At 51.8% G+C, this 27,180-nt stretch overlaps 1 protein-coding gene across 7 annotated transcripts in view; it reads left to right on the top strand.

Annotated features, from left to right (window-relative positions):
- Positions 1-27,180, top strand: part of GRK5 (G protein-coupled receptor kinase 5) — a 220,162-nt gene that overhangs the window by 149,660 nt on the left and 43,322 nt on the right. For 4 of the 7 annotated variants that reach the window (XM_082406953.1, XM_082406956.1, XM_082406954.1 and 1 more), the window contains exons 3-5: positions 4,149-4,208; positions 5,414-5,526; positions 17,152-17,229. In XM_082406953.1, coding sequence (XP_082263079.1) covers positions 4,149-4,208; positions 5,414-5,526; positions 17,152-17,229 — 251 coding nt within the window. The remainder of the gene's footprint in view (positions 1-4,148; positions 4,209-5,413; positions 5,527-17,151; positions 17,230-27,180) is intronic. The other 3 variants (XM_082406959.1, XM_082406955.1, XM_082406957.1) reach the window with 2 other exon arrangements.

Raw genomic sequence — 27,180 nt, forward strand, 5'->3', positions numbered from 1 at the left:
TTCAAGACTGAATAATATTCCACTGTATGTATATACCACATTTTAAAAATCCATTCATTGGTCGATGGACATTTACGTTTGTTTCCACATCTTAGCTGTTATGAATAGTGTCGCAGTGAACATGGGAGTACAAATACCTCTTTGAAATACTGATCTTAATTCTTTTGGATAAATACCCAGCAGTGGAATTGCTGGATCATATTAATTTTTTGAGGAACCTCCATACACTTGAAGCCGTTCTTGAAGCCTCCCTGCAGTGGTCACAGATCTAGCCCTGAATTCTTGCCCTAACACACTTGTCCCAGGCTTGTCCCTGCCCTGTGGCTTCTCCCTGCCCCTCCCCCCAGCCTCTGGCCCTATTTCTCTGGCTTTGACCTTCTCCTCCTTCCCCAGCACTCAGCCTCTTCCCTGCTGACAATTCGCATTGACTTTGGTGCGCCCATCACTCCCATTCCCATGCTCCAGCGAGCCCTCCCCTGGGCACCTCCCCTGAAACCCATCCAAACCAGGAGAGCAGTGTGTGTGCCCCTGCAGCCGGGGCCGGGGCACTTCCGGCAGCCCTGCGTGTGCAGCTTTGTTTGTGGCTGCCCAGCCCTGTCTGTGAGTGTGCCTCCCTCCTGCCTGGGCTGGTAAGCAAACTGCTGGGACAAAGACAAAGCCTGCGGAGCCTGTCTCCTTTAAGGGGTGCTCCCCACACCCCACTGCGACAGGGCCTGGAATGAAGTGCCCAGAAGGGGCTCAGCCAGTGTCTGTGAACTTGCTAAGGGAACGTCGGTTCTGTCTGAGGCATGGCAGGAGTTCGGTGTGCCGTGGGAAGGAGTGGCAGTCCTGTCTTCCTGGGCCAGCCGTGGGGGTGCTTGGGAGGCGTCAAGCCCTCGAAGAAGCAAACGACATGTGGTTTCCTTAAAGCCAATTCAGTTTGGCTTCTCACCAAAGCAGGATCCCAACCACAGGGGCTGCGCCCTCCCTGCCTAAAGACCAGGGCTTGAACCACAGGTGGGAATGGCTCCCAAGCCAGCGACCTCCTCCGTAAATGTCTCAGGCTCGTGGCTCCCACCCCATTTTTGTCCACCTTCCCATGCACTGCACTTGAATCATTTGTGCTCTAAAATCATTGATGCCTCAGTGGGACAGTGAATCCATTCCAGTCTCCTTGGACTTGGAGTCCAGCCCTTTCCTGTCTGAGCCCAGCTGCCTTTCCAGCACATCTGCCCCCCATCCTCCTGGGTGCTGGTGGGCCCTAGCCTTCCCTGGGGCAGTCTGCCCCTCGATCCAGGGCACTATAAGTTCAGAGCTTATAATGGGCTTTCTGGACCCCCTTTTCCATCACCTTCCTCTGGACATGCTTCAGTTTTGTGTCCACCAGACCAATGTTCCTGCAACCGAGGTCAAATGTCACATCACAAAGACCACACCCCTATTCTTGGTCTCAGCTGACCGCCAGCTGTTAACTCCAAGCCTGTTTCTGGATCGTTAACCTGCCAATGGGTATGAGGTGTGTCTCCTCCCACCCACTCATCCACCCCCCCCCAGGTGTTCAATTCAATAAGAGAGTCTGAAAATTGAAGGAACCTTCTAGTATCAAAAAGCAAGAGACCTTGGAAGAGAGTTTGTTGAATGAATGAAGGAACCAAAAGAATAAGGCTAGAATGATTAGATGATTGGTGAATACTTTGGGGGCAGGGAGCCTGATGCCCCTCATATCTTACATAACGACAGACTCTTTCTGGCTTGGAAGGAAAGATCAAAGAAGGACGTGGCCAAAAGCAGGATTTTCACATTCAGAAGAGCTGGTGTGTATGTTTGTGTGTAGACCGTGCATGTGTGCCTGTATACACAGCATCCCAGGGGCCTCCCAGCCTGAGAGAGAGATTCAGAGACAGGGAGGACCCTGCCCCTCTGTGCTGGGTACTCCTCCCCACTAACCCAAACAGGACACCCTTGGGAGAAGGGCTGCGGGCGGGGCCCTTCCAAGCTGTATTTCTACAGCATGGCTGGCTTCCGTAGAAACCGACTAGAAAGGACCCGCTCTGAAGATGCATTACAGAGCAACTTGTGCTTTCAACTTCAGTGTCCTCTGACTTTCTCGAAGTGACCTGCCCCTCGGACTTGCCCTTGACGCATTAAGAACTTTGATCTGCGCCTCTTCCGGTCACCTTGATCAAATCCCAAATGCACATTCTTCCTTCTGTGGCCTCGTTCTCCATTTCTAAAGGAATTGCAGACTTCGCACTTTGATTTTAGTGGTGGTGGTGCTTCCTCAGAGGATAAGCCCATTTATCTTTATTTAAAGCTGAGAAAACATCCAAATAGATGATTACTGATCCTCTTCTTTCTTCCTGGGCTTCCAAGGCATGGCTTTCTTGCCTGGGATCCTCTGTACAGCTGGGAGAGGCACGGAACGGAGGTGCTGACAGCTTGTGTTGGAATCACATGGTGTTTACTGTGCTGTGAGTTTATAACGGCTTTGTTTCCATACTGACAGCACACGCCATATGGAGAGAAAAAATCCTGTCAGATGAACCCTTGAGGAATCACAATATGGTACATGAAATCTCATAATTGCTTTTGGAAATGGGGGAGGGCCCCTTGCTCAAGTCACATAAGCAATGTGGCGCTCTCTGCCATAATTGAATAAAACGGGAGTTTCACACAAGGTAATTTCCTTTGTTCTGCGTTTGTGCTGGGGAAGCTCAGCTGACTGGGGAAGGACGGGGAAGTTTGTTTTCCTCTCCTTGGGGGATCAGGCTGAGTGGGAGGTGGTGAGAACGCAGGCTGTGTCTGTAGGGCATCGTGCTAACAGGTGCGGGCTCCTGGCTCCCTCCAACCCAGACTCCCTCCTGTGGCTGATGATAACTTGACATTTTATTACTGTCACTTGGGATCTTGTCTGCTCACCCCCCACACACACCCCCTTTCCAACAGAATCCAAGATCGCTGAGGGCTGGGACCATGTCCCATTCCCCCCACTCCCGACCCCCACCAATCCTGGCACACGATGAGGTGAGTTAAATGTTTGTTGGAGTGGCTATTCCTGAACCATCTGTGCATGGAAAGGTAAGCTGAGTTAAGGCAATAGTTCAAGGCTAGTTTCAGCCCCCAAACCAGTTGAGGAGGGGGCCAAGGGGAGACTTGCAAGGTGGCTCATCCACTTGACCAAAGTATCCTCTCAAGAGAGAATGAGAAATTTGTGAGTGCCTTCTGATACAAGGTGTAGTTAGAACTGGTGGATTCCTACAAAAACCATTCTTGCCCTCAAGCAGTTTACCTGTGAAAGGAGAAATGGGCTATAAAACTCTCCAGCCCCAGTCAGTTGTTCTTTCAGTTGCAAGAGACAAAAACCCAACACCGACTGGCTTAAGCAAAGACAGATGGCTAAAGGTGCAGGCGCTGGGCGGGCCTCAGTAAGCTGCCTTTCGGGGACTCCTGTGATATTCACAGCTCCAGGCTTCTCTTCCTCACTCAGCTGTCCTTCCCTTGCGCTGGCTTCATTCTCCATGGGCTCTCGCTGGTGGGAAAGACAGTTGTGGCAACTCTTGGCTGACCAGTCCTAAGGCCTTGTCATCCCAGAGAGGAACAAGTGTCTTTTCTGGAAGTTCTACCAAAAACCCTGGAAGGACTCCAAGGCCCCCTGGGTCACATGCCCTGAACCGATCATTGTGACCATGAAACAGAGGGCTCTGTTTGGCCAGGACTGAGTCACGTGCCCATCCCTGAGGCTTGGGAGGAGTTGCTCCCTTAGGACCCTATGATGGTATTTTACAGACTAACAGAGAGGAGGTTTCCCCAAAGGAAGGGAGATGGAACAGACCAAAACCCCCACTTCCACAATGATAACAGATGGTGTTTATTAAGCGATTCCTTTGTGCCAGGCTCTCACTGCTCCTAAGAGATAGTACGATGACTGTTCCCAGTTTACAGATGAGGAAACTGAGGGATAAAGTGTCAGGTCAGTTGCCCTGGGGCACACAGGCAGTGAGTAGTGAGGCTGGGATCTGAACCTGGGTTTAGCTGCAGAGCCCTTGCTCACCGCCACCACCCTCCCTACAAGTAATGGCTGTACCTCCTGTGGATAAACTCTTTGGGTATGAAAATGAGTGGGCGTGATGGTTCTGTTCCTGTCTCCTTGTTGTTTTCCATATCTCCAGGGGGCGGTTCCTGGCTCCTCCTCTACAGTTGGCAAGGACACAGTCATTCCATCCTCCCAGGTAGCTCTTCTAACTGAGGTCTACCTCACCCTCTTCCTGGTTTCCCCACGAAGTCACCTGAGTTTTCCTGGTGCAGCCACAAAATCAAAGGACTAATTTTCAGTGCTCTGGAGGGTCTGAGGCAACAAGTCTCAGCCAGACCTTTGAGCATCTTTCTGCCCAGAGAAAGCCTCTTGCAGAGTCATTGCAGGAAGAACAAGAAGGGACCCTCCCATCTTACGTCCAACATGCATCTTCATTTTCGAGAGGAAGACTAAGGCCCAGAGAGGGCAAGTGTGTTGCTTGAAGTCACACAGCAAGTCACTGGCTAGAACCCTGGTCTCTAGGCTTCTGTGCTTTGAGTCTTGCACTGTATTTCCTCTTCAGAACTCTCTTGGCTACTGAGTGGCTGAGGTCTGGTCACATCCTGTCTCTGTGCCTCTAGCTCCTCAGCTGGAAAATACAGGGTTTTCATAGTTTGAAGCATTCTAAGACTGGGCTTTGCTCCAGTTGGGCAAATATGAAATTTTGTTTACTTTATTCATTAGAATATTTGAATTACAAGTCATTTTAAAGTTTTTTCAAATTGCCCTAAATAATGCTCATAAATAAGCTTTTCAGATGTGGTTTGGGCTGCAGGCATAGTGTGATCCAGAGATTCATAACTTCACCAGAGCACCTACTCGTAATTTTCCCAGCTCTGACTTCCTCTGTATGTCAACCTTATCCTCACAGCAGCTTGTTTTGCAGTATCAAGAACACTGCAGCAGACCCTGGCCTCACACCCATGCACTCCAGCACCAGAGGAAGAGGGAGTACCTTGGCTTAGTGTGCGCAGGCAACGTCTGTGGTTCACGCTGATTTTCCTGGCTTGGGTTACATGCCCACCGCACGTATCCAGTCACTGTAACTGAGGAATGTGACATGCTGATCAGGCAGTCAGGGGCAGAGTGATAGATAGTCCCCAGAACTGCTAACATCTCCGTACAGAAATCAGGACATTGGAAAGGGAGTGGGCTGGGGAGTAGAGGCAAGGTCATAACTGGCCCCTCTTTCTACACTGACCTTGACTCTTCTGAGTCCGCTGAGCCTGGAGGTGGATAAAGGGTCCCGAGAGTTTGCCAATCACCTTGCTCCATCTATCTGAGGCAAGAACCCAGGTGTGGGTTGATGGCTCTGTCTGGCCCTTTCTGAGTCTCACCATATTCTTCTTTTCTTATCTCTAGACAGAGATTACTGCAGTTTATGTGACAAGCAGCCAATTGGGAGGCTGCTTTTCCGGCAGTTCTGCGAAACCAGACCTGGGCTGGACTCTTACATTCAGTTCCTGGACTCAGTGGTAAGTCCCTTCACTGGGGGGAGAGCCCTTTGGTCCTTTGTGATCAGCGATCGTTTTTGTCCAGAGGAAAAGATAGACCACATGGCTTACGTGGATAAAGAATAAACTTGTTGCTTAAGAAACTGCCAATGCAGACTTTGAGAATGCAGACTTGTCTCCAGGTCATCACCTGCTACATGACCGTGGGGGGCCACCTCCCACTCTGGGCCTCGGTTGCTGCTGCTTTAACACGAGGTTCTGTCAGTTCTCTGATTCTGGGAGCCTGGGTTATTGTGCAGTAGTACCTAGGAAGTTGGGTGGTTTTCCCAACACCCCAAGGTGTTGGATTCCCAGGCACCTTCTTCCAGCTGAGAACCCGTTTTCTAAAATTCTAAAGCTTGTGTTTCTTTGTGTGCTTGTTTACTGTCTGCTTCCCCACTAGAATGCAAGCTCCCTGAGGCCAGGGCCCTGGGCTTCCATTTCATCTCTGCCTGGCATTGTGCCCAGCCCATATAGGCATTCAGTAAACGTTTGTGGGAGGAACATGTGTTGGCCATTTCAAAGCAATCTGACAGCTGCTGGCTGCGCTGGCTGCTGGCATACACAGCTGTGACTGACGCCATGGGGACTTCCTTCAGATGTGCTGGTCATTCATTGGTTTAACAAATGCTATATTACTCACCCATAAAAAAGAATGAAATAATGCCATTTGCAGCAACATGGATGGACCTAGAGATGATCATACTAAGTGAAGTAGGTCAGAGAAAGATAAATATCATATGATATCACTTATATGTGGGATGTAAAAAAAAATACAGATGAACTTATTTACAAAACAAAAATAGACTCGCAGACATAGAAAACAAACTTAAGGTTACCGAAGTGGAAAGGGAAGGGAAGGGATAAATTGGGAATTTGGGATTAACAGATACACAGTACTATATATAAAACAGATAAACAACAAAGACCTACTGTATAGCACAGGGAACTATATTTAATATCTTGTAGTGGAAAAGAATCTGAAAAAGAATATGTGTGCGTATATATAACTGAATCACTTTGCTATATACCTGAAACATAAATCGCCTATACTTCAATTTAAAAAAAAAAAACAAAAAACAAATGCTGATTGATCTGTGTGGGCTTTTAGGACAGGATGTAGGAACACAGAGGAGTCCCTCAACACTTGCTTGGGAGGACAGGGCACCTCAGCCTGGCCTGCTGCCCTTTGGGTGTCTATCCAAGGAAGGTGGGCAAGGAGTGGGGAGGTGAAAGGTGAATCATGGTCAGTCATGAAAGGAATGGGGTCATTTGGGCCCCCCTTTCCAAGGCAGGGGGCCAAGGTGCTGTTGTTTCCTAGAGGCCCTAATGCCATCATTGGCTGCAGCCATCCTGACCTCTGGCTTGGTGTCAGGGACAGCCCTATGGGGCCCAACTTTCTGTGTCTGCTTCAGGGTCTCAAGGTGGATCTCTAGACCCACTGGCCAAACTGTCCCCTGAACTTCTCCACCAGAAGTCACATGGGCCCCTTGAAGTCAACACATCCTTAACAAACTCAGCACCCTCCCCTAGCTCCCCACGGCTACCAGCCCTGACATGTTCCCTATTCCAGTGACCAGCACTCCTCCATCACCCACCCCCGAAATATTTGCATTGTTCTTGACCCCTCCCTCTCGTCATTCCGCACCCAGCCCCATCAAGGACCATGTGCCTGGCCCCTTGACTTCTCCTAGCCCAGTTCCCTTCCCTCTACAACCTCTCTCCTGGTCTCCATGCAGGCTCTCGCATGACGCGTACAAGTGATTACCATAGTTCTCAACCTCAGCCAAGCAGTAGAAACACCTGGGGAGCCTTAAAAAAAATACCAATGCCTGAGCTGAAGCCCAGACTCATTAATTTCAATCTCTGGGGATGGGGCCTGGTATTTTCATAACTTTTTATTATGGAAAATTTCAAACTATAAAAAGTAAAAGTCTACAGAATAGCATAATGAGCCCCCATGCACCCTTCACCCTGCTTCAACAATTATGGATTCAAGGCCAACCTTGTTTCACCCACATCCTCCCCTCCGGCGCATTTTGCAGCTGATCTCACTTATGTCATTTTATCTGTGAACATGTCAGCATGTATATCTAAATGATGAGTGCTCTTCAACCAAAAAACCACAATACCATTATCACAGCTAAAAAAAATAATTCTTTGCTATCATCACATAATCAACGTTAATAATCAAATATCATCAGTGTTCAAATTTCTGATTCTCTCATGCTTTTTGTGAATGCATGTCCTAACAGTTTATAACCATCTCCAAGAGCATCCCATAGTCTGAATGTTGTGTTCTCACCCCCATGTGTCATTTAATAAGTTCCTCTGTATTTCTTGTAAATTGCTCATTGAATCTAGAAACTTGGTCAGATTCAGTTTCAATCTGGTGGTGGTAGGGGACTGACTTCATAAATGGTTTCAGGCTCTTCTGCTAGGGGACTTTTTTTTTTTTTAATATTTATTTATTTTATTTTTGGCTGTTTCGGGTCTTAGCTGCGGCACACGGGATCCTTCATTGTGGCGTGTGGGCTCCTCGTTGCGGTGCGCTGGCTTCTCTCTAGTTGTGGCACGCGGGCTTAGTTGCCTCACCGCATGTGGGATCTTAGTTCCCAGACCAGGGATCCAACCCGTGTCCCCTGCATTGGAAGATGGATTCTTAACCACTGCGCCACCAGGGAAGTCCCTGCTAGGGGACTTATAATATTTGGTGTCTGTTTGAGATGGCAGCAGCCATTGATATTCAATACCCAAATCTATTGATTAATTAGGGGTTGTGACATGGCGACATTCTGTCATTCCTTCTTCATTTGCTAACTGGGAAACGCTTCCTTCCAATTTCTGTTTGGTTACCCAATGGTAAAGTTCATATAGGAATTGCTTGATTCTTTCCCCATGTTTATGTTTTCAAAGTACCAAATTGGTTCACTAGCATCCTCCAATGATAAACATGGGGCATTTTGATGCATTGGTGCTCCATGGTTTCATTGTTGGTCTGTGGGAGCCCTTCAGGTTGGCTTCTGGGCACTTGAGAGGACCCCAGTGGTCACTGGCAGCTTCCTTGCTGTCTGGTGTGATGCAGTGTTCTGGGCTCATCTTGTATGTTTCCTGCCCTCCACCTAGAGTTCGTCATTTCTCCAAGGAGCCCTGGTTCCTTTTACTGGGCAGTGGTACTTAGAGACTACAGTTTGGCACTAGGGGTGCTCATTACCTCCCACTGGATTGGCCACTGTTTGTAGCAGACATTGGCAGTTTTCACATCTCCCAGGACTGTACTGTGTGTATGTCCAGGGTTGGGAAACACTGACATCCAGAACAAAGTCCAAGTTCAGAGGCTGACCTACTAGACCTTCCACCAGCAGGCCCCTGCCCACCCTTTCATCTTTGGCCTTCACGGGGTCTTTCTCGAGCCCTGCATTCTGGCCCCCATCTGTTTCTGGTGGCTTTGACTGGCCAGGCTGGTTAAAGCCTCTCAGCCCTGACTCCCTCCCTCTCACTACTCGAGATGCCTCCCAGGCCCCCTCTGCCTGGTGAATGCCAGCTCATCCCCCTGCACTCTGCTCTCAGAAGCCTCCCCCATCCGCCCTCTCTCCCCATGTGCCCTCTGCTCCAGGCCTCGACACACACCTGAGCCTCATTACTGCGCGGTGCTGGCAGAATGGTGCATCGGGGGGGTGCAGGCCCCTGAGACAGACCTTGAGGCAATGCTGGCGCCACCTCAGCTGCCAGGGAGACTGTGGGCAGGTGCTTGACCCCTGTGTGCCCCATGTCTCATCTGTAAGCGGGGCCGTAGTTGTACCTGATGGTGGTGGACGTGTTGAGGAGAGACTGAATGAGTTCACGCCACTCAGGGCAGTGTCCGGCATGTCACAGACGCCTGATGAATGTAGCCAGTAGGGCTCTATTTGTGTGCCTTTCTCCTCCACTAACTGGAAGTCTCTGGGTGGCACAGACATCGCTCATCATCTCTGAATCCTCACAACACTGAACCTGACAGGTGATCAATGCTCAGGACTCACTGGGAGCTGGTGTCCATGGCTGGAGTGGAGGGAGCTAGGGCAGAGGGGTCTAGGAGAGGTGACAAGCATCCAAGACCTTGTGCCATTAAAGAACTCTGACTTTGAGTGAAGCAGGGGAGCCACTGGAGGGTTTTGAGCAGAGCAATGCCATGGTCTGATTTAGGTTTTTAAAGGATCCGTCTGGCTCCTGTGTTGGGAAAAGGCTATGGGGGGCAAGGGTCAGAGTGGGGAGCTCTGATGGATGAGAGCGGGTAGTTGCTCAAGCCAGGGTGGAAGCAGCCGGCCATGGTGACAAGTGGTAGGATTGGGGACATGTTTTGAACCAGAGCTCACAGTATTCTCTGATGCCCTGGGGGTGAGAGAGAAGAGTTGGCGGTGACTTCAAAGTGTTGACCTGAACCAGTGGAAGGATGGAATGAGGGTAAGGCTGTGGGAGGTTTGTTTGGGGGGAGGTCAGGATCTTCATCTGGGGCACACTCAGCTTCCGATGTCTACCAGATGGCCCAGTGGAGATGTCCATGCGGAGGTGGGTGTCAGAATCCGGAGTTTGTGAGAATGGTCTGGGCTGGAAATAGCAAATTGGGAGTTGTCAACACAGAGCTGGTACTTAGAGCCATGGGCTGGATGAGCTCACCAAGATGAACGTGGATGCAGGAGCTGAGGACCAAAGTCTGAGCCCCGCACAAAGGCTCCTCCCCATTTGGAAAAGATGAGGCATCGGCAGCTTTGGGACCTGTCTGGAGAGTTGATGAGGCAGAGCAGGGCAAGGCTAAACCCAGGAGCCAGTGGAATTTTCCAGCCACGTGTCTTATTAGACGTTTATAGTCAGTTTGAGAAGAAGAAGGAAAAAAAATCCAGTGGATGCCTATTTTCATTCTGGTCTTGCAGACGTTCTCTTTTGCTGGGCCTGTACCAAGATCTCTCTTTTGGAAAGGAAATGTGAGTCTGGCTCCCTGTGTTGACGCGTCAAATGCTCCTTACGTATGTATGCCTTAACGCCGCCGCCCCTCACGAGAGGCTCACCCCATCCCCTGGCGTTTTTGTCTGCATCTCTGGGAATTAGCAAGGCCTTTCATCGCCCATCCTGACGTGTCAAATGAACAGCCTTTGGAACACCGCTTTTACGCATGAAGACTTTACTGAGTTTTCCAGGGCTGGCGCAATGCTCGTCTGAAATACCTTTTTTCTTCCATCCTGACTGGAACTCCGAGGAGGGAGGAGGTGGCGGCATCCTTGGTGTTGCACGCCGCTCCAGCGCCCCTGGCTCAGTCAGAGCCATACACGCCGTTCCCACCTCTGTGTTGAATTTCTACCAAGTGGAGTTTTTTTAAAACTAACCCATCTTCGTCGGCTCTGACGTAGCCCCCAGGAAAGGCTGCTCCCCTGCATAGTCCTAAAGACTGAGATTCTCGAGTCAAGCAGAAGACATCGGCTGTTTTAAAATGGGGCCTGGGTGATTTGGGGGCAGCAGAACTGTCTGTGCATCATTCATCAGACTGCAGGGGCAATTCGGCCCTTAGTCTAGGTTGTCGAGCAGCTTCTGGGAGCCTGAGAAGGACTCCCCCATTGCCCTCCCCTCCAGGGAAATGGAGTCAGTGACCCAAGTCAAGGCCTTGAGTAGATTTGGCTTCTGGAGGGCCAAGAAGATTTGCCTAGCTGGTCAGGGGATTGGAAGGGCTTCCAGGCTCACGTCAACCTCCACAGGCCAATAGGGTCTGGCCATGGACCTCTTAAAGACTGATGTACTTCTTCTCTAAGTTGTTTTCTGGGAGCCTTGATGGCATCTCAGCTCATCTGAAACCCTCCCGTCCCCAAGCATGGGTGCAACTTAAAGTTTTCAGGTCTCTTCTCTTTGGGATTAGGGGAGGTTTGGCAGATACTCAACCAGATTTACTCAACACACATTTATGAGATGTCTCCAATGTGTCACACTCTGTTCTAGCCGTTGGAAACTATAGAGTGAGCAGGAGAAGTAAGTTCCTGCCCTCACGGAGCTTGCTTTCTGATTAAACGCAAGATTGAAAAAAGAAAGAAAGAGCATTTTTTAATGAACTAAGAGATACTAGCTATAAGTTCAGACACCTGTCAAGTATTCATTATCTATTGCTGGGTAAGAAATTACCTAAAACTTAACAGCTTGAAGCAACAATAAACATTTATCATCTCATAGTTTCTATGGGTCAAGGATTTGGAAGTGGTTAACTGAGGTGCTACTGGCTTATGGTCTCTCTAAAGGTTACATCAAGATATTGGCTGGGGCTGCAGTCATCTGAAGGCTTGATCTGTTTCCAGGCTTGCACACATGGCTGGCAGGTTGGTGCTGGATGTTGGCTGCAGGCCTCAGCTGTCCTCCATGTGAGCCTCTCCATGGACTGCTTGAGTGTCCTCACAACATGGCTGGCTTTCCCCAGAGCAGGTGATCCAAGAGAGCATGGTAGAAGCTGCAATGTCTTTTATAACCTGGTCTCAGAGATTCCATACTGCCATATCCCTGATACTGTAGTGGTTACACGGGTTAGCCCTATTCAGTATGGAAAGAGCCTTCTCAAGAACATGAATAGCAGGATATGAGGATTATTAAAGTGTGCATTTTGGAGACTGGCGACTACAAATATGACTACAAATGGACTACAAATGGAATCTTATATCAGGAAATGCTAAAAGTCACTCTAGCCCAGAACTATGGCACGTGAAATTAGTGGGCTATCACCTGGTTTCAGATATGTCTGGTTATCCTGGAATTTTGTTGTAAAATGAATTGAAATGCCTCACCAGCAGAACTAAATATTCTGCTTCTCTTATTTTTGAATCATACCCAGTATTTATTTTTGTCTTTCTATCACTGCTGTGATCTCCCAAAAGAGAGAGGGTGGAGGGTGGTAATCATTCTTCAGGTGGACATAAAGACCCTCAGAGCAGTTGGTAAAGCCTGGGAGCAGGGTCATCTTGAAAAAGTACCACTTATAAAGTAGGTTCATATACTGGACATCTGTGGGATTGTCCAGTCTCCTGGGTGTCCCACCTGTACTCCCAAACAACATGGCTCTCGCCATGTTCTTAATGATGTCACCTGAAAACCACAGCTGATTGGAGCAGGGATGAGTCTGTGAGCCAGTGCAGGTCATTGAGTCCTTTCTCTGGGGTTTATAGGGGAAGGGGGAAGGGGAAGTCCTTCTCTGGTAGAGGAGGCTTAGCATAAAAAACCTGGCTGCCATGTTTCCTACCACTGGAGCAAGCCAGGCAGCACTGAGGGAGAATGAGGCCAAAACACACACACACATACACACACACACACCCTGGTGAGAGTGGGTTCCAGAAGTGCTCATGTCTCTGGTTCCTGGTGCTCTGGGCCAGGCTGCATTTCCATTTTCCCCACAATTTTGTTGTTCAACCCATCCTTGGATTCCAGGAGCCCAGAGATTACGGTTTTGCCTGAATTAGGCTAGGTTGGGATTCTTTTCACTTAGAATTGAAAGAATAACAGGGAGAGTCACAGACCTTTGCACGGTGGCCTTGTGAGTGCTGGAGGGAGTGAGGACAGAGAAATAATTCCAGGGGCTGGAGGAGGAGGAGGAGTAGCTAGGCGGTGCGGGGGTGGCAGAGAGCCACTCAGGGCGGAGGCTCTCTGAATGATGGGCAGACAGCAGGTGAGAGCACAGCCCCTCTGTGCTCTCTGACAGCGGCTGGTAAATCTGTCACCTCCCCCCAACCCCTGCCCCGAGAGAGGGTCAGCACCCTTTCCTCCTAACTTCTTTTCTGAGTTTGCCTCCGCCAAGATGTGTCTCTCAAGCTGGTGGCCGTGGTGCCGCCACCTTGGGGTCACTCCTACCATTCTGTCTGTACCCCGCATGGCCAGGGGTCCTCTCCTCCCTCCCTTCTTTCTCTGGGCCCATCCCATTGAAACCTGGGCCATGGAATCCCTTCCTGACCCAGGCCCGAGGGCTCCTCACATGGCAGCCAGAGACCAGAGAACACTCTGTCTGCCCAGGTGGGCACAGGCTGTGGAGCTGACCAGGCCCATCTGATCCTGGGGCCCCGGGGGGACACCCCCATCTGCAGTGCTTCTTCATTCTAGCTGGGGGGCTGGGAGGGGGCAGGCGATGCCAGCCATCTGAAGGATTGTTCAGGCATCAGTGAGGGGCCTGGCCGGAGATGGATGGCTCGCTCATGTGTGAATGAAGTAGAGTTTAATGGAGGACAGTTGACAGAGTGCTGGGCAGAGCAGGGAAAGCAGTCCTGGCCGATGTACACACCTGCAGCTCTGCAGGGACAGGGGAGGGGCCGATACAGGAAGGAGTGGGAGAAGGCAGCTGCAGGAGCTGGGTCTTCAGAAGTGGGTCCAGGAACCTGGTGCCCAGGTGGGGAGGGAGCCCGCAGGGAACTCCCCACCCTCACTGTCACCTGCCCCGCAGCAGGGTGGGGAGTGACTCCAGAGGGGCAAACGGAGACCCCCACCCCCATGGTCGGGCACCAGCAAGACGCTGAGGCCAAGGTGGGAGGAGCCGGGTGTTTCTCCAGAAAGAGCCCCGGGGAGCAGCCCTGCCAGCCGGGCGTGTCACTTGTCCCTGCCGCGAGGACTCTGGAAAAGCTGACCACATCGGTAATTACAGAAGCCGGAGGTGGCGAGACCTCAGAACCTCTCTGACTTCATCTTCCTGCCAGGGCAGGAGAAGGGCTCCTGGGAGGAGGAGGTGACATCTCAAGTTGGTCAGAGGCCGAGAGGAATTCAGCTCAGACTCTGCTCTGTAAACCAGTGCCGGCTTCTGTGAAAACGTGGCAGGGCCCCTTGTACCGGTTTGCAGTCTTCATGTTTTTAAAAACTCATCTGAGGGAAATGTGTTTTAATAGAGGACATATTTTTATTAGCATTTTCTGAGATGGATGATGCAATTAGAGCCAGCCAAGAGAATGAAATATTAGGTTTATAAACTAGGATGTACACAGATGTTTATACTCTTTGGCAAGTACAGATACGTAAATAATTCTTTTCGCCTTAAACTCAATGTAGTATTCTGCTCTTTGTGTTACAGCATCTCCTCCCCAAAGGCCATTCCTGTGTTTGGCATAAACCACCGTGCAGAGAGAAGGCTCATTAAATGCCTCCCTCCGTTGGCATCGTGCATGTATCTGGGGAAGAGAAATGCCCTCCGCGTGGACTGGCACAGCAGCTCTTTGGCGCTCTGGCTGTTAGGGTTGAGCTCTGGGCAGGAGAAGCTTTCAAATGGGCGACACGGCAGGGAGGACAGTGTGTGTCCCCTCTGCTGGGAGGAGGGGACAAGCCCACCACCCTCCCTGGTTGGAGGGAATTCTTACGGGTGGAGGTCGCGGGGGCATCCTGGCATGTGGTTTACCTCTCCGTTCGTTGAAGTCATTGTCTGGCTGCCATTTCCAGAGCCCACTCTAATAGTAAAATTCTAGGCTGTTGGCCCAGCCCAGCCTCTTATTTGCTGCCTGTGTTTTCCGGTTGAAGCTGATTTCAGCAGCTTTGGCCCGCTACCTGGGCAAGGGTGTTCCCGTAGCAGCGGGTTCCCGGGTGGTCCCCCGCCTCTGGTCGTGTGATCGGCCTGAGCTCTGCCCAGCCGAGCTGCCATGGTGCTTTTTCTCTGTAGGTGGCCTCTCAGGACGGGTCCCCCGTGAGCCCCTCTCGGGGGTCACCGTGGAGACTTGGCCTGTCACTCCAGGTGACTTAATCGGTGTGGAAAGCCCAGCTGGAAGCCTTCTGTTGGTTTTCTGCCTCCCAACACAAATGCTCTTCAAGTGGTGGCGACCTGACATGGACTTTCAAAGAAAGGCCTTTTGATGCCGGGCTGGGGATGCCTGTCCCCGCGTGCTCCCGGCTGCCGCCCCGTGGAACTGTGGCGCCCAGCTGCCCAGCCGGGCCTCTGCTGGGAGGGAGCTGACCTGAAAGGGATGTTATTTTTTTAACGTGGGTTTTAGTACCCAGAGCAATAATATTTTCAGCTGGTTATTGAGGCTGATTAGTGAGCCTTAGGCCTCCATTTGGTTAAACAGAGCCACCTTCACAGATGTGTTTTGGGACAGTGCAAATCCAGGGTTCTGCGTGGGATTGAGTTACCCCCAAAAGGTAGTCGGGCACTTGCCTGTGGCCTGGGCCCTGCAAAGCAGTCTGGGTAAATTCCCATAGCGCCAGACCACCAGGAGGGGTTTCCAGGGTGGATGGACACTGGGAGCTTCTCTTCTCCCCCTGGAAAATAGGGGGGCAGTTGTACTCTAGAACCCTCAGCCCCTTTGGAGATGCAGCTCCAGCCCGGGAGGGTCTTCCGGGCTGGCCTGGGGAGAAATTGGACCCTAGACACTGGGTTGAGAGGTTGCTTTGAACCAGGCCAGGCGGTGGGGGGCGGAGGTTGGGGTCTGACTTCACAGCGAGGTGGCTGGGGAAGGAGTTTCAGTCTCTCTGTGCTGATGTCATTTCCTGTCTCTTTTGAAATAGCTGTACTTTTGGACGGAGGCTGACAAGTCCTTGGGAGGTGGATTTTGAAATGGTTATAAACAATTTGCAATTAGTTCCCTTGTGTAAATGAGAAAGGCAAGCTCACCCAAGCTTTTCCTTAACTCGAGGAGGCCTTTTACCCACTTAGCAAGTGGGTCAGATGCCAGTGAAGGAGCCTCTCTTGGGTCAAGGAAGATAGCACAGTTTGTCTTTTGAGGCCTCACTTCTTTCTTTAGAGCCCGGGTCCCACTGGCTTGGCCAGCCATCAGGGTCCTAAGTTCCTTGGTGTTGTTGAGAAGGAGGTCTGGGCCTGGAGGGCCAAGTCTCAGCCCCGCCGCCTCGCTGCAGCCCCCCCGACCCCGCCCACCTCCCAGGGACCCGGGGCAGCTCTGCTGAGCCTCCTGCTGTTCGTTTGCAGATGAAGGGGTATGACAGCAGCCCCTGCCCTCCTGTGCCACTACCTGGGCCCTTTTCAGGTTCATATAGGAGCATCTGAAATATCTCTGTATGTTCCCTTTGTAAACTGAAAAGCTGTAAAAGGTACGGAATGCATATTATTGTCTTCTCTTGCAAGGTGTAGTAATTACAATGAGTATTTATTATGTGCCCGTCTTTGTCACGTCCTCTCTGCACAATCACCCTACACGTAGGTGCTTTTTCCATCTGCACTTTATAGAGGTTGAGGAAACTGTCCAAGGTCACACAGCTTGTAAGGTGTGTGACCTCAGGCAGCCTCTCTCGAGGATCTTCCAGGTTGGTGGCTCCAGTTATTTTCCAGCAGCTTCCTTTGATTTTCCTAAGCTGGTGGTTCTCAACCCCAGCTGCCTGGGTGCCCGGCCCCCATCGCCAGAGGGTCTGACTCCATGGGCATGGGGCGGGGCCCTAGCACCATCGTTGGCTCCCCCGTGATTCTTACGTGCGCCCCAGTTCTGAGCATGTGTTCGTGGTGGAACACGGTGGGCTGGACTGGACGTCAGGGCCCCTCCCCTCTCTGGGCCTCACTCCCTGCCCTGTAGAAGGAGGGGATTGATCATGTGACCTCCAGGCTGTCTTCTCCAGGGGCCTCTAAGGTTCTACAACTATGAGAAGCTTGTGAACAAATCTATTATTGTTCTTTTCCTTCTTCTGTTTTAGGCAGAATATGAAGTTACTCCAGATGAAAAACTGGGAGAAAAAGGGAAGGAAATTATGACCAAGTACCTCACTCCAAAGGTAAGAGGCTGCCCAAACCCCAAAGCAGGAGGAATATGGGCCCCCAGGTCTGTGCCAGGCCATGTGAGGAGTGCCCAGCCGGCGGTGCCGTTGGTCTCCAGATCCAGAATTCTCATCCTCCTCCAGAGGCACCCAAGCCTGGCAAGGCCAAGGCAGTGGTCCAGGCCACACCAGGCCTGGGGTGGGGAGGCCTGCTTCTTGGGGGCCCAGTCCCCTCCAGGGGCCCTCATACTTCCCACTGTTCACACCCAGGCGTTTGTGGCAGGACAGGTAGAGGCTCGGCTGAGGCAGGGGTCAGAGTGCCCAAAGAAAGGGCACAGCAGGGGTGGCTCTGAGAGGTCAGTGTGACGGGAAGGGTCCAGGGGTGATGGGAAGGAAAGCGGCTGGCTGAAGCTGTGCTGGCAGAGGCAACGTCAGTTGAACACACAGCAGAATGCAGAGTACTCTGAAGTGTTCTGGAGTGTGCTGAAGGGCCTCAGGACCGGGGTCACCCCCATGGCCTGTGTGCATTCATGGCGGCGCGGACGCTGGATGCAGTTAAACATGGACGCTGCAGCTGCTCCGGCTGAGTTCCACTCAGGAGTCAGAGGCAGGACTGTGGACACAAGGAATCCCGCTCACACACACCAGCTCCTCCAGCAGCAGGCGGGCTGCTGAAAGCCCCTGGTGAAGGCATCCAGGGTGACACGAGGGGATTAAACCCACAGTAGCTCCTTCCGAGTCTACAGCCAGGCCTCCTCCTCTCCCTGTACGTACGGATGGTTTCTGCACAGTTTTATATGTTTTATTCACCTGGCGTGAAAGTCCCTTGAGTCACCTTGTCGTTCTCAGCAGGGGTCACAGGGGTCCTTGGCAGCTCTGCTCCCACCTCACACCCTCGCTGCCCCCTGGGATGTTCGGGAGGTCCCAGGGGCCTGAGTGCGTGATGAGGACCGCGCGTGCCACACTGAGCCCTTGCTCCGGAGCAGGTGTGCTCGCCTCCAGCGCCCGCCGGCGGCCGGCCCAGCCTCACCCCAGAGGTGTCTCCGTGTCCCTTTCTCCGGCTCCTGCTGAGCCACCACCCCCAGCTGCTTCCCTTTTCTGCTTCTGCTTCCGTCGTAATCATACACACCTCTTAATGGAAGGGCAAGCAACCCCAGGGCCTTTGCACTTTTCAGAAGCGAGTGGATTCATGTTCATAAACTCCTCCAGACGCTGGACAGGGCTGGCTCGCTCTGCACAAGGCGTGGCCGTGGGCACACCTGGCTGCCCTCTCCATCTGCAGGGCCACCAGGCTGCGTGACCTCGCTTTGTTCCAGATACGGGCCTGAAAGTCTTTAGGTTGAAAATGGTCAAGGAGGAGACGTGTCTGAGCAGGGTCCCCCTTTGCCTGCAGTCGCAGCCGCTGACCTGTTGAGAGGCTGCAGGTGGATGTTTTCGGTCTCCTGGCCACCACTTGACCCAGGGAGTCCACTCCGGGCATAACAGGCCTGAGGGGCGTAAACAGCCCCGGGGGAAGAGAACGGCTCACTGCTGAGCACCTAAAGCCAGCCAGACACCAGCTAGACACTGTCTGTGACGCTTCCGGCCTTCACGAGACGAGAGGTGGATAGACAGCTCCGTTTACAGGCGGCTGCCAGGGCCCAGAGCAGGGAGTGACCTGCTACGGCCGCGCAGCTGGTAGACTCTTGCTGCCCTCGGCCAAGGTTGTTTCCACAGTGGCTCAGCTTTGTCCGTCTAGCTCTCCATCAGCACCCCCCTTTCGGGCTGCCCACCTGCTGGGGTTCCCCCTCAAACAGTGGCAACTAACATGTACTGAGGACCCAGTGTGTGCAGGCGCAGTCTCACCTAGTCTTGCTGTCGCCGTGTGATGTGGCTGCATCTTACGAGGACCGGGAGGCTTAGGAGGTGCCGTCACTGTCCCAGGTGACAGCTGGGCGTTGGGCCCAGGTCGCGGTGACCCCAGAGCCTTTGGCTTTGCCCCTGTGCTGCACTGTGCCCCCCGCACACCCGCCCGCCGCCGCGCATCTGCTGGCCTGGCCATGACCTGTGGTGAGCGTGAGGTCGTCCCTTTGCCTGGCCTTGCTGGCTCGCTTGGCCTGTCCAAGGGCTGCTGCAGGGGCCACTTCTCTCTCTCCCCCACTGGCCAACCTTGACCAGAAGCCTCTTCTCACGGACCCCAGTCGGGGCCCTCCGGACCTCGCTACCCCTGCTCAGCGCCGCCTCTGTCTCCTGCAGGGATGGGGCCCAGCCTCCCCATCAGCTCAGACCGTTTCACAGGTGCCTCAGAGCTTGGCAGCATTTTTTCCTTAAGTACTCCTCAGTTAAAAAAATGTAAACCACAGCATACGTTATGGCCCAGGCGCCTGGGGAAGGTGGTCGAAGCGGTCCCGTGCGTTGGCTGTTTTCCGATAGTAAGTTTTGCGCTGCCTTCCCAGTCCTTCCTGCAGTCGCTCTCCCGGGAGCCTGTGTTACCTGTCAGCGCTGCAGATGCCCCGGGTGCTGGGGAGCGAGCGCTGGGAGAGGAGCCACGTGGCTGAGGCCCCAGCACTGGCTCTGAGGCCTTCGAACGGCCCCCGGGACGCTTGTCCCCAAACCCAGGTCGTCCGCACCTTGTACCCCCTCCTCAAGGTGCAGCTCACGTGTCTCGGCTCCAGGCAGCGTTTTCCAAAGGGTAGACTGTGCGACACCGACCGTTTGAGAGGCTCTGGGAAAAGGACACCTCTGTGGACAATTACCTGTCCGCAGCACTGCTCGCCGTGTCTCTCCCCTGTAAAGACTCACCCGGCCTGTGAGCAGACTAAAGGCTCTGAGAAGTCCCTCAGTAAAGAAACCTGTTTAACTGCTAATAAAGCATTTCCCAAACTTTTTTTTTTTCTCAATTTCACATCCTGCTGAATACATCTTGGGCTGCAGAACACAGGCAGGGGTCTTCACGACCTGGCCTCCAGTTTCCTCTCCCAAAGGCCCCACGCTGGGCTCCAGCCACGCCACCTCCCAGCCTCATCTTGATGTCCCCATCTCGTCGCCCTTGTCCGTCTGTTCCCTGCAAGGCCCCGCACCCGGAAGGGGCTGCCCCCTCCTCCGTCTTTCTCCCGCTGTGTCTCTGCTCCTCCGCACAGAGCCTTTTCTGCCTCTGGTCAGAAGCCATCGCTCCCACCTGGGTGGTCTCCGAGCTCGCTGCTCTGTTGTGCTTCTGCAGGTCCGTGGGGTCAGTGCTTCCACGCCCCGGAGGAGGTGGCTTGTGAGGAGCCCGCCTTCCAGAGGGGGTGACGGGGCGTCGACAGGTCGGTGGAATGCAGTGTGATGGGAGCAGTGGCGGACGGTGCACAGGGAAGTGTGAGTGTGGGAAGGTCCGGGGAGGCTGTCCTAGACCGGCCTGGGCGAGCCAGGGAATCTTCTGGGAGTTGATGCAGCGGAATCAAATTTCAATGTGATGATGAGGGGAAGCCAGGTGCGAATGAAAAAAAGGAGAAGGGCCTTTCATGCGCAAAGGTCTAGAGCAGGGGCTCTCACCTGAGGACTTTTTGCCCTCCCCCCGCCCCACCCCGGGGACATTTGGCAGTGTCTGGAGATAATTTTGATTGACACAACTGGGGGTTTGTGCTACTGGCATCTAACGCGCATGGGCAGGGGTACAGCTGAGCCTCCTGCGATGCACAGGATGGCCCCCACCACGAAGAGTTATCTGGCCCCAAGTGTCAGTAGCGCTGAGGGTGAGCGGCCTTGGTGCAGAGGTGGGAAAGGGTGTGTGTGCGGGGGAGAAGTCAGTGTTACAGGGGCCCTCTGGGTGGCAGGACCTGGAAAACCATGGTGGGGAGTTTGACACCATCCTAAGGGCAGTGGGGAGCCCCTAGGGCTCTGAATGCCATTTGCAGTTTAGGATGGTCTCTCCCCCAACGCAGAGGAGAAAGGGGAGGGGGAGGGCTGGAGGCAGGAGGCCATCCCGGGAGCTGCTGCCGCAGCTGGGGCAGGACAGGGGTGGGGGGGGTGGGGGGGTGGATGGGAAGACCAAGGGCCTTGGGAATGTTGGGGGAAGGAGCTCTCGGGGGATGGCAGGTGTGGGGCATGAGGAAAGGGAGAAAGAGGAGTCCCAAGTGACTCTCTGGTTTCCATCTCAAGTCACTGAGTGGGTGCAGGTGCCCCCAGGAAAGGCAGGGTACCCAGGATGAGGGCCATTGCTGTAGGTGGCCAGGCTAGTAGCTCACTGGGCAGATATGATGGCATCTGTTCTCTGTGTCCCCTGCCCCGTGCACAGTGTTGGACACATGGCTCTCATCCATTGTGAGTTGGTTTGAATGAGACAATGAGGGGCCCTGGGAAGCTTCCCTCTATGGGCCCCTTCCCTCTCCCGCCTCAAGTCTCTTTCTGGCGAGCTGACACTTGGCTGGCCTGTGTCCCCCAGTGTCTGACGGAGTGTGTTTGCTGAGAGTCTGGCTGAAAATCCCTGCTCAAAGTCAAAGCTCATGCCCGGAGCCGGATTCTCTCTCCCCATGCGATGATGCTCTCCAAACCCTGGCTTGAAGGCATCCATCTCCGAGGCCAAGTTCTCTCTTTGGACGCTGCCCAGAATCCTGCATCAGTTGCCTGTACACGGCCAGCCTTGCTCTGGGGGCAGTTAGAGGACACCAGCCCGGGGTGGGCTTTGGGATGGGCTGAAAGCTGTTGAGATCTGACACGAAGGCAGCAGAGTGCTGTGAGGAGGCGAGTTTTAGAACCTGGTAGACCTGGGTTGGAAGCCAGGCTTGGCCTCTGTTAGCTGAGTGGCCTTGGGAAAGTTACTTAACCTCCCGGAGCCTCAGGCTGCTCTGTCCAGTGGGCGAGGGTCATAAATACCAGCAGGACAGAGCCCAGGAGCTGGTACGAATAAGACTCTCCCTAAGCAGTGGCTCTCATCTGACTTTCCCCCTTCCTAGTCTGTGTTTTCAAATTCAGGCCGTTGAATGAGGAAATCATTCAGACATGAACTCCAGCTGTGGAGTTGTGAGAGGCCAAGGAGGGGTCCACAGGGTCCTCAGCCTCAGAGGGCTGGCCAGAGAGACTGGCCAACGGCAGTGCATTGGTCAGGATGATTAATGCTAGCTGCCACAACAAACAAACCCCAAATCTCAGGGGCTTCACATACCAGAAATTTCTTTCTTTCTCATGCATGCTCTGCCTGGGTCTCTTCTGGATGAAGATCAGGGGTCCTGGCTGCTTTGGTGTCTCCACCACCAAAGGGGAAGAGAGGAGTGAAAGACGCACGTGAGCTTTAACTGCCTTGGTCCCGATGTGACACATCACTTTCTCTCTCAGTCCACCGACCAGCAAGGAAGCCTGGGGGATTCAGGGGAGCATATGGAAAATTGCTTCCCGCCTACGTTTCCCCAACCCCCAAGCTGAAAACATTGTCTGTTTGGCAGGCTAATTTCTAGTGCTGGTGAGACAGCTCAGAGAAGCTGCCCAGAAGCTGGTCGAATCAGACATGTGTGCTGGGCTCTGTAGAGATCTGGGCAGCTCACTTTCCAGGTACCTACAGATCAGAGGTGATACAGGTGGCAGGTATTCAGGTGCAGGATTGCTCTGAGCTGGAGATGGACCAGGAAATATTCCTAATTATAATAATAAATAATAATAATGGATGGTCCTGAAAACAGTATTATATATCATTCAGCACAACAGACATCATTTTTAAAATACTAACTTATGGGGACTTCCCTGGTGGTCCAGTGGTTGAGAATCCGTCTTGCAATGCAGGGGATGCCAGTTCGATCCCTGGTTGGGGAACTAAGATCCCACATGCCGCGAGGCAACTAAGCCCGCGTGCCGCAGCTAGAGAGAAGCATGAGCACTGCAACTAAGACCCAATGCAGTCAACAAATAAAAAAAAAAAAAATAAAGTTTAAAAAAAATAAAATAAAATGTTAGCTTATGGAGATATAATTCACATATCATAAACTTTACTCTTTTAAAGTCCACAGTTCAATGATTTTTAAAATAGTCACAGAATTGTGCAACTATCACCACTATCTGATTCCAGGACATTTTTATCTCCCTGAGTAGAAACCCTGTACTCATCACCATCACTCCCTATTTCCTTTTCTTCCCACCCCAGGCAACTGCTAATCTACTTTCTGTCTCTATGGATTTGCCTGTTCCGGGCATTTCATATAAGTAGAATCATACAATATGTGGACTTTTGTGACTGACTTCTTTCACTTAGCATGTGTTCAAGGTTCATCCATGTTGTAGCAGGTATCAGTATTTCATTCCTTTTTATGGCTGGATAATATTCCATTTTTATGGATAAACCACATTTTATTTATCTTCTCATCAACCGATAGACACTTGGATGTTTCCGCTTTTGGGCTCTTATGAATAATGCTGCTATGAACATCCATGCACAAGTTTTTGCATGGACATGTTTTTAAATTTCTCTTGGGTATATACTTAGGAGTGGAATTGCTGGGTCATATGGTAACTTGGATATTTAATCAGTTGAGGAATGGCCAGGCTGTTTTCAAAGTGGCGGCACCATTTGACATTCCCACCAGCAGTGTATGAAGGTTCCAATCTCTCCACATCCTCTCCAACGCTTGGCATATTCCATCTTCTTTTTTCATCCTAGTGGGTGTGAAGTGGTATCTCATTGTGGTTTTGATTTGCATTTCCCTAATGACTAATGATGTTGAGCACCTTTTCATGTGCTTATTGGCCATTTGTATATCGTCTTTGGAGAAAAGTCTATTCAAATCCTTTGCCCATTTTTAAATTGGGTCGTTTATCTTATTAATGTTGAATCCTAAGGGTTCTTTTTTTTTTTTTTTTTTTTTGGCTGTGTTGGGTCTTCGTTGCGGTGCACGGGCTTCTCATTGCAGTGGCTTCTCTTGTTGCAGAGCATGGGCTCTAGGCGCTCGGGCTTCAGTAGTTGTGGCTCGTGGGCTCTAGAGCGCAGGCTCAGTAGTTGTGGTGCACGGGCTTAGTTGCTCTGCGGCATGTGGGGTCTTCCCGGACCAGGGATCGAACCCGTGTCCCCTGCATTGGCAGGCAGATTCTTATCCACTGTGCCACCAGGGAACCCCCAAGCGTTCTTTTTATGTTCTAGGTACAAGTCCTTTACCAGATATATAATTTGCAGATATTTTCTCCCAGTCTGTGGGTTGTCTTTTTACTTTCTTGATGGTGTCCTTTGAAACACAAAGATTTTTCATTTTGATGACATTCAGATTCATTTCTGTTACTTGCTTTTAAATGACTTGTCTTCATGTTGTCTTATCTGTCCCTGTAAGACAGCCTCAGTCTTTTGAGAAACCGGGTGTATATGGAGAAACGTTAGGCCCATAAATCTCTCTTCCTCTGCAAAACCAAAGCCCCATCGCCTGTTGTAAGGAGCAGGGCCAGGTCTGGTCCTTCACCAATATTCCACGCCTTCTCCTGGTTGACATGACCATATCCTTTAGGCTCTCTGGGTCTAGCACTGCAATGACCTGCTTTGGATCTTCCTAGCAACTCCCCAAGATGGGTATTAGTGCATCTATTTTACAGGTCAGGCACCTGAGGTTTGGGAAGGGAAGAGGCTGGCTTAGAATAGCGGAAGCAGGGCTTAAAAGGAGCTTCTTAATGTCCTGCTTCGGCAGTGTGGTTTGTAGGACATCTTGCTCTGTTCATTTTAATTGTGCCCATCAGCAACTGTGCCAGGTCTCCACTCCAATCACTAAGGCCTGGCAGGTGGCACCCAGTTTCAATGTGGTTTTGCTAGGAAGTGTCAGTGGATGCCAGGTGGAAGCTCAGACCTGGCGGAGGGTCCTGTTGAAAGGGCCTGCGTGGGCTTCCTCCGACAATGAGGTAGGCAGGTGGGTTGGGACAGGCTTCTGACATGAACCCGCTTGGCATCCTCTGTGGGATCCTGGGAATGCCCCAGAGCAGGCAGCTCTTGGAGGGCATTTCTTGCAGGAGGTCCACTGGCAGGATGGCGTTCTCTGGGCCCTCCAGAGATGCCTCTTTGTTTCTGAAAACAATGGTAGGCTAAGGCAGGGAAGTTTGTTCTTGTTAAGGGGGAAACTACCCATCAGTCTGAGTTTCTGCACAAAAGAAATCTATTCCTAGTGCTTGTTTGGTTCTCCGGAAAACATCTACTTTTCAAAAAGTAAGGAGCTTGAATGAAAGGAAATAATAATTATTCCAAGTTCCTCTTTCTCTGGCCCCCGGCTCACAGCCTCCCTTCACTGGCGCCTCCCCCTACCCCACCAGGCAGTAGCATAGGATCTGAGCTAACCCAAACAGCTGGCTTCCCGAAAGGGGACAGCTCCTCGGCCTCTGGGGCAGTCAGAGGCTTCAATCTTTGTCTTCAGGGGCACATGGAACCCAGTTCTGCCACTTTCCCGTGGGGCGTGTTTGGAGCCTCAGTTTCCCCATCTGAGTATGGGCATGATAACAGTGGTGCCCAAATGGGCTCATTTTTCTTTAAATCAACTCATCTTTTAACTTGAAATAAATGAGTTTCCAAAGGAAACTTTGTTATCAGGAATTACCTGGAAAGCCAGTATTGATTTGCTGTACATAAAGATAACTGGAAAAGTTATCCTAGCTGGATACTCTTTTGCTTACCTAACGCTCGGAGCCTCCTTTCTCTTTGTTTCTGAAGAACAAGTAGCGAGTATTAGAGACAGGTTAGCAAGATGGTAGGTAGCATCACACTGAGACTTTCTTCTTGATGATGGGAGACTTGAAAGAAAATTGAGAAGGGAATACTTTTTTCACTGAGTGATTCAGTATTATTTATTTGTGTCCCTGTACCTCGAGGCTAAGACCACTTCATCATCTTTGGAAAATGCTGGGCTGTCTACTTCCCAGCTATGATGCATTTTAGAAATGCTGGCTTGTTGTTGGAAGAGACAGCATGACCTAAAGCAAAGGGCACTAGGGCTGAGGCTCGCTCCTGGATCTCCCTTCCTGGGATCTGGGGCCTTGAGGAGCTAGCTTAGCATCTATCTAGCCATCTAACCAACACTTGGTCTCCAGGGACCCAAGGCCATGGAATACGGGTGGCTCGGGTAAATGCCTCCCTTCCACGTGCCCGGCCTGCCCTCCAGGGGTTTGAGCTCCCTGCTTCTGGCCCCAGAGCCAGCTGTTCCTCTCTGCTAAGATCACCTGGCTCTTGTCTGCCTCCCTGCAGCCCGAACGGCATCTCCATCCTGCTGTCAGTGAATCTGGTGAGCTCAGAATCCACCTTTGCTTGAACCCCTCCTGGGCAGGGTCTGGCTGGAAGGGTCCAGCTGGAAGGACCTGTGGGGCATGCACCCCAGGTTTTCCCACTTTCTGCCACAGCACTGCAAGAAGCCTCAAGGCTGGAAGAGGGTTGAAAAGAAAACTTGAGAAAGGAACTTCCTGGGAACAGCTCTTACTGTGTGCCAAACACTGTTCTCAGGGCTTTAAATAGCTCACTTAATCCTCATATCTACCCCATAGATTATTATCTCCATTTTAAAGATGAGGAGGTGAAGACACAGAGAGGTTAAGTAACTTGCTCAAGGTCACACAGCTGGGATGGAGGAAGCTGAGACTTCGGAGTCTGTGCTCTTGACCCTTCCCCATCCTGCTCTCCTAAGATAACCTAACCTGGCTCCCTGCCTTGAGCTCCACTCACATCTCTTCTTTTTTTTTTTTTTTTCACATCTCTTCTTGATTGAAGGACTGTTCATGACCAGTCCTTTGGAGACTGGCAAACCAGTGCTGTTTGGAGAGCAGCAGGGCTCCTGGGTCATTTCAAGTTTGCCCCAGCACCCAGCACTACATGGTTCCCCGTGGAGTGCCCCTGCTGCTTGAGCCAGCAATCCTGGTACATTGGGAGATGACTCCATGGCCCACCCTCAGGGACTGTTCCTCTAGTTCATCCCAAGGGGAAAGAGGACACCACCTAGAGTAGGCTACAGCACCCAGGGGATCTCAGGGGCCACCCGGTCCAAGGCTTTGCATGCAGTTTTAGCTGTAGAT

The sequence above is a fragment of the Balaenoptera borealis genome (assembly GCF_965194805.1).
Source record: "Balaenoptera borealis genome assembly, chromosome: 10".
NCBI lineage: Eukaryota > Metazoa > Chordata > Mammalia > Artiodactyla > Balaenopteridae > Balaenoptera > Balaenoptera borealis.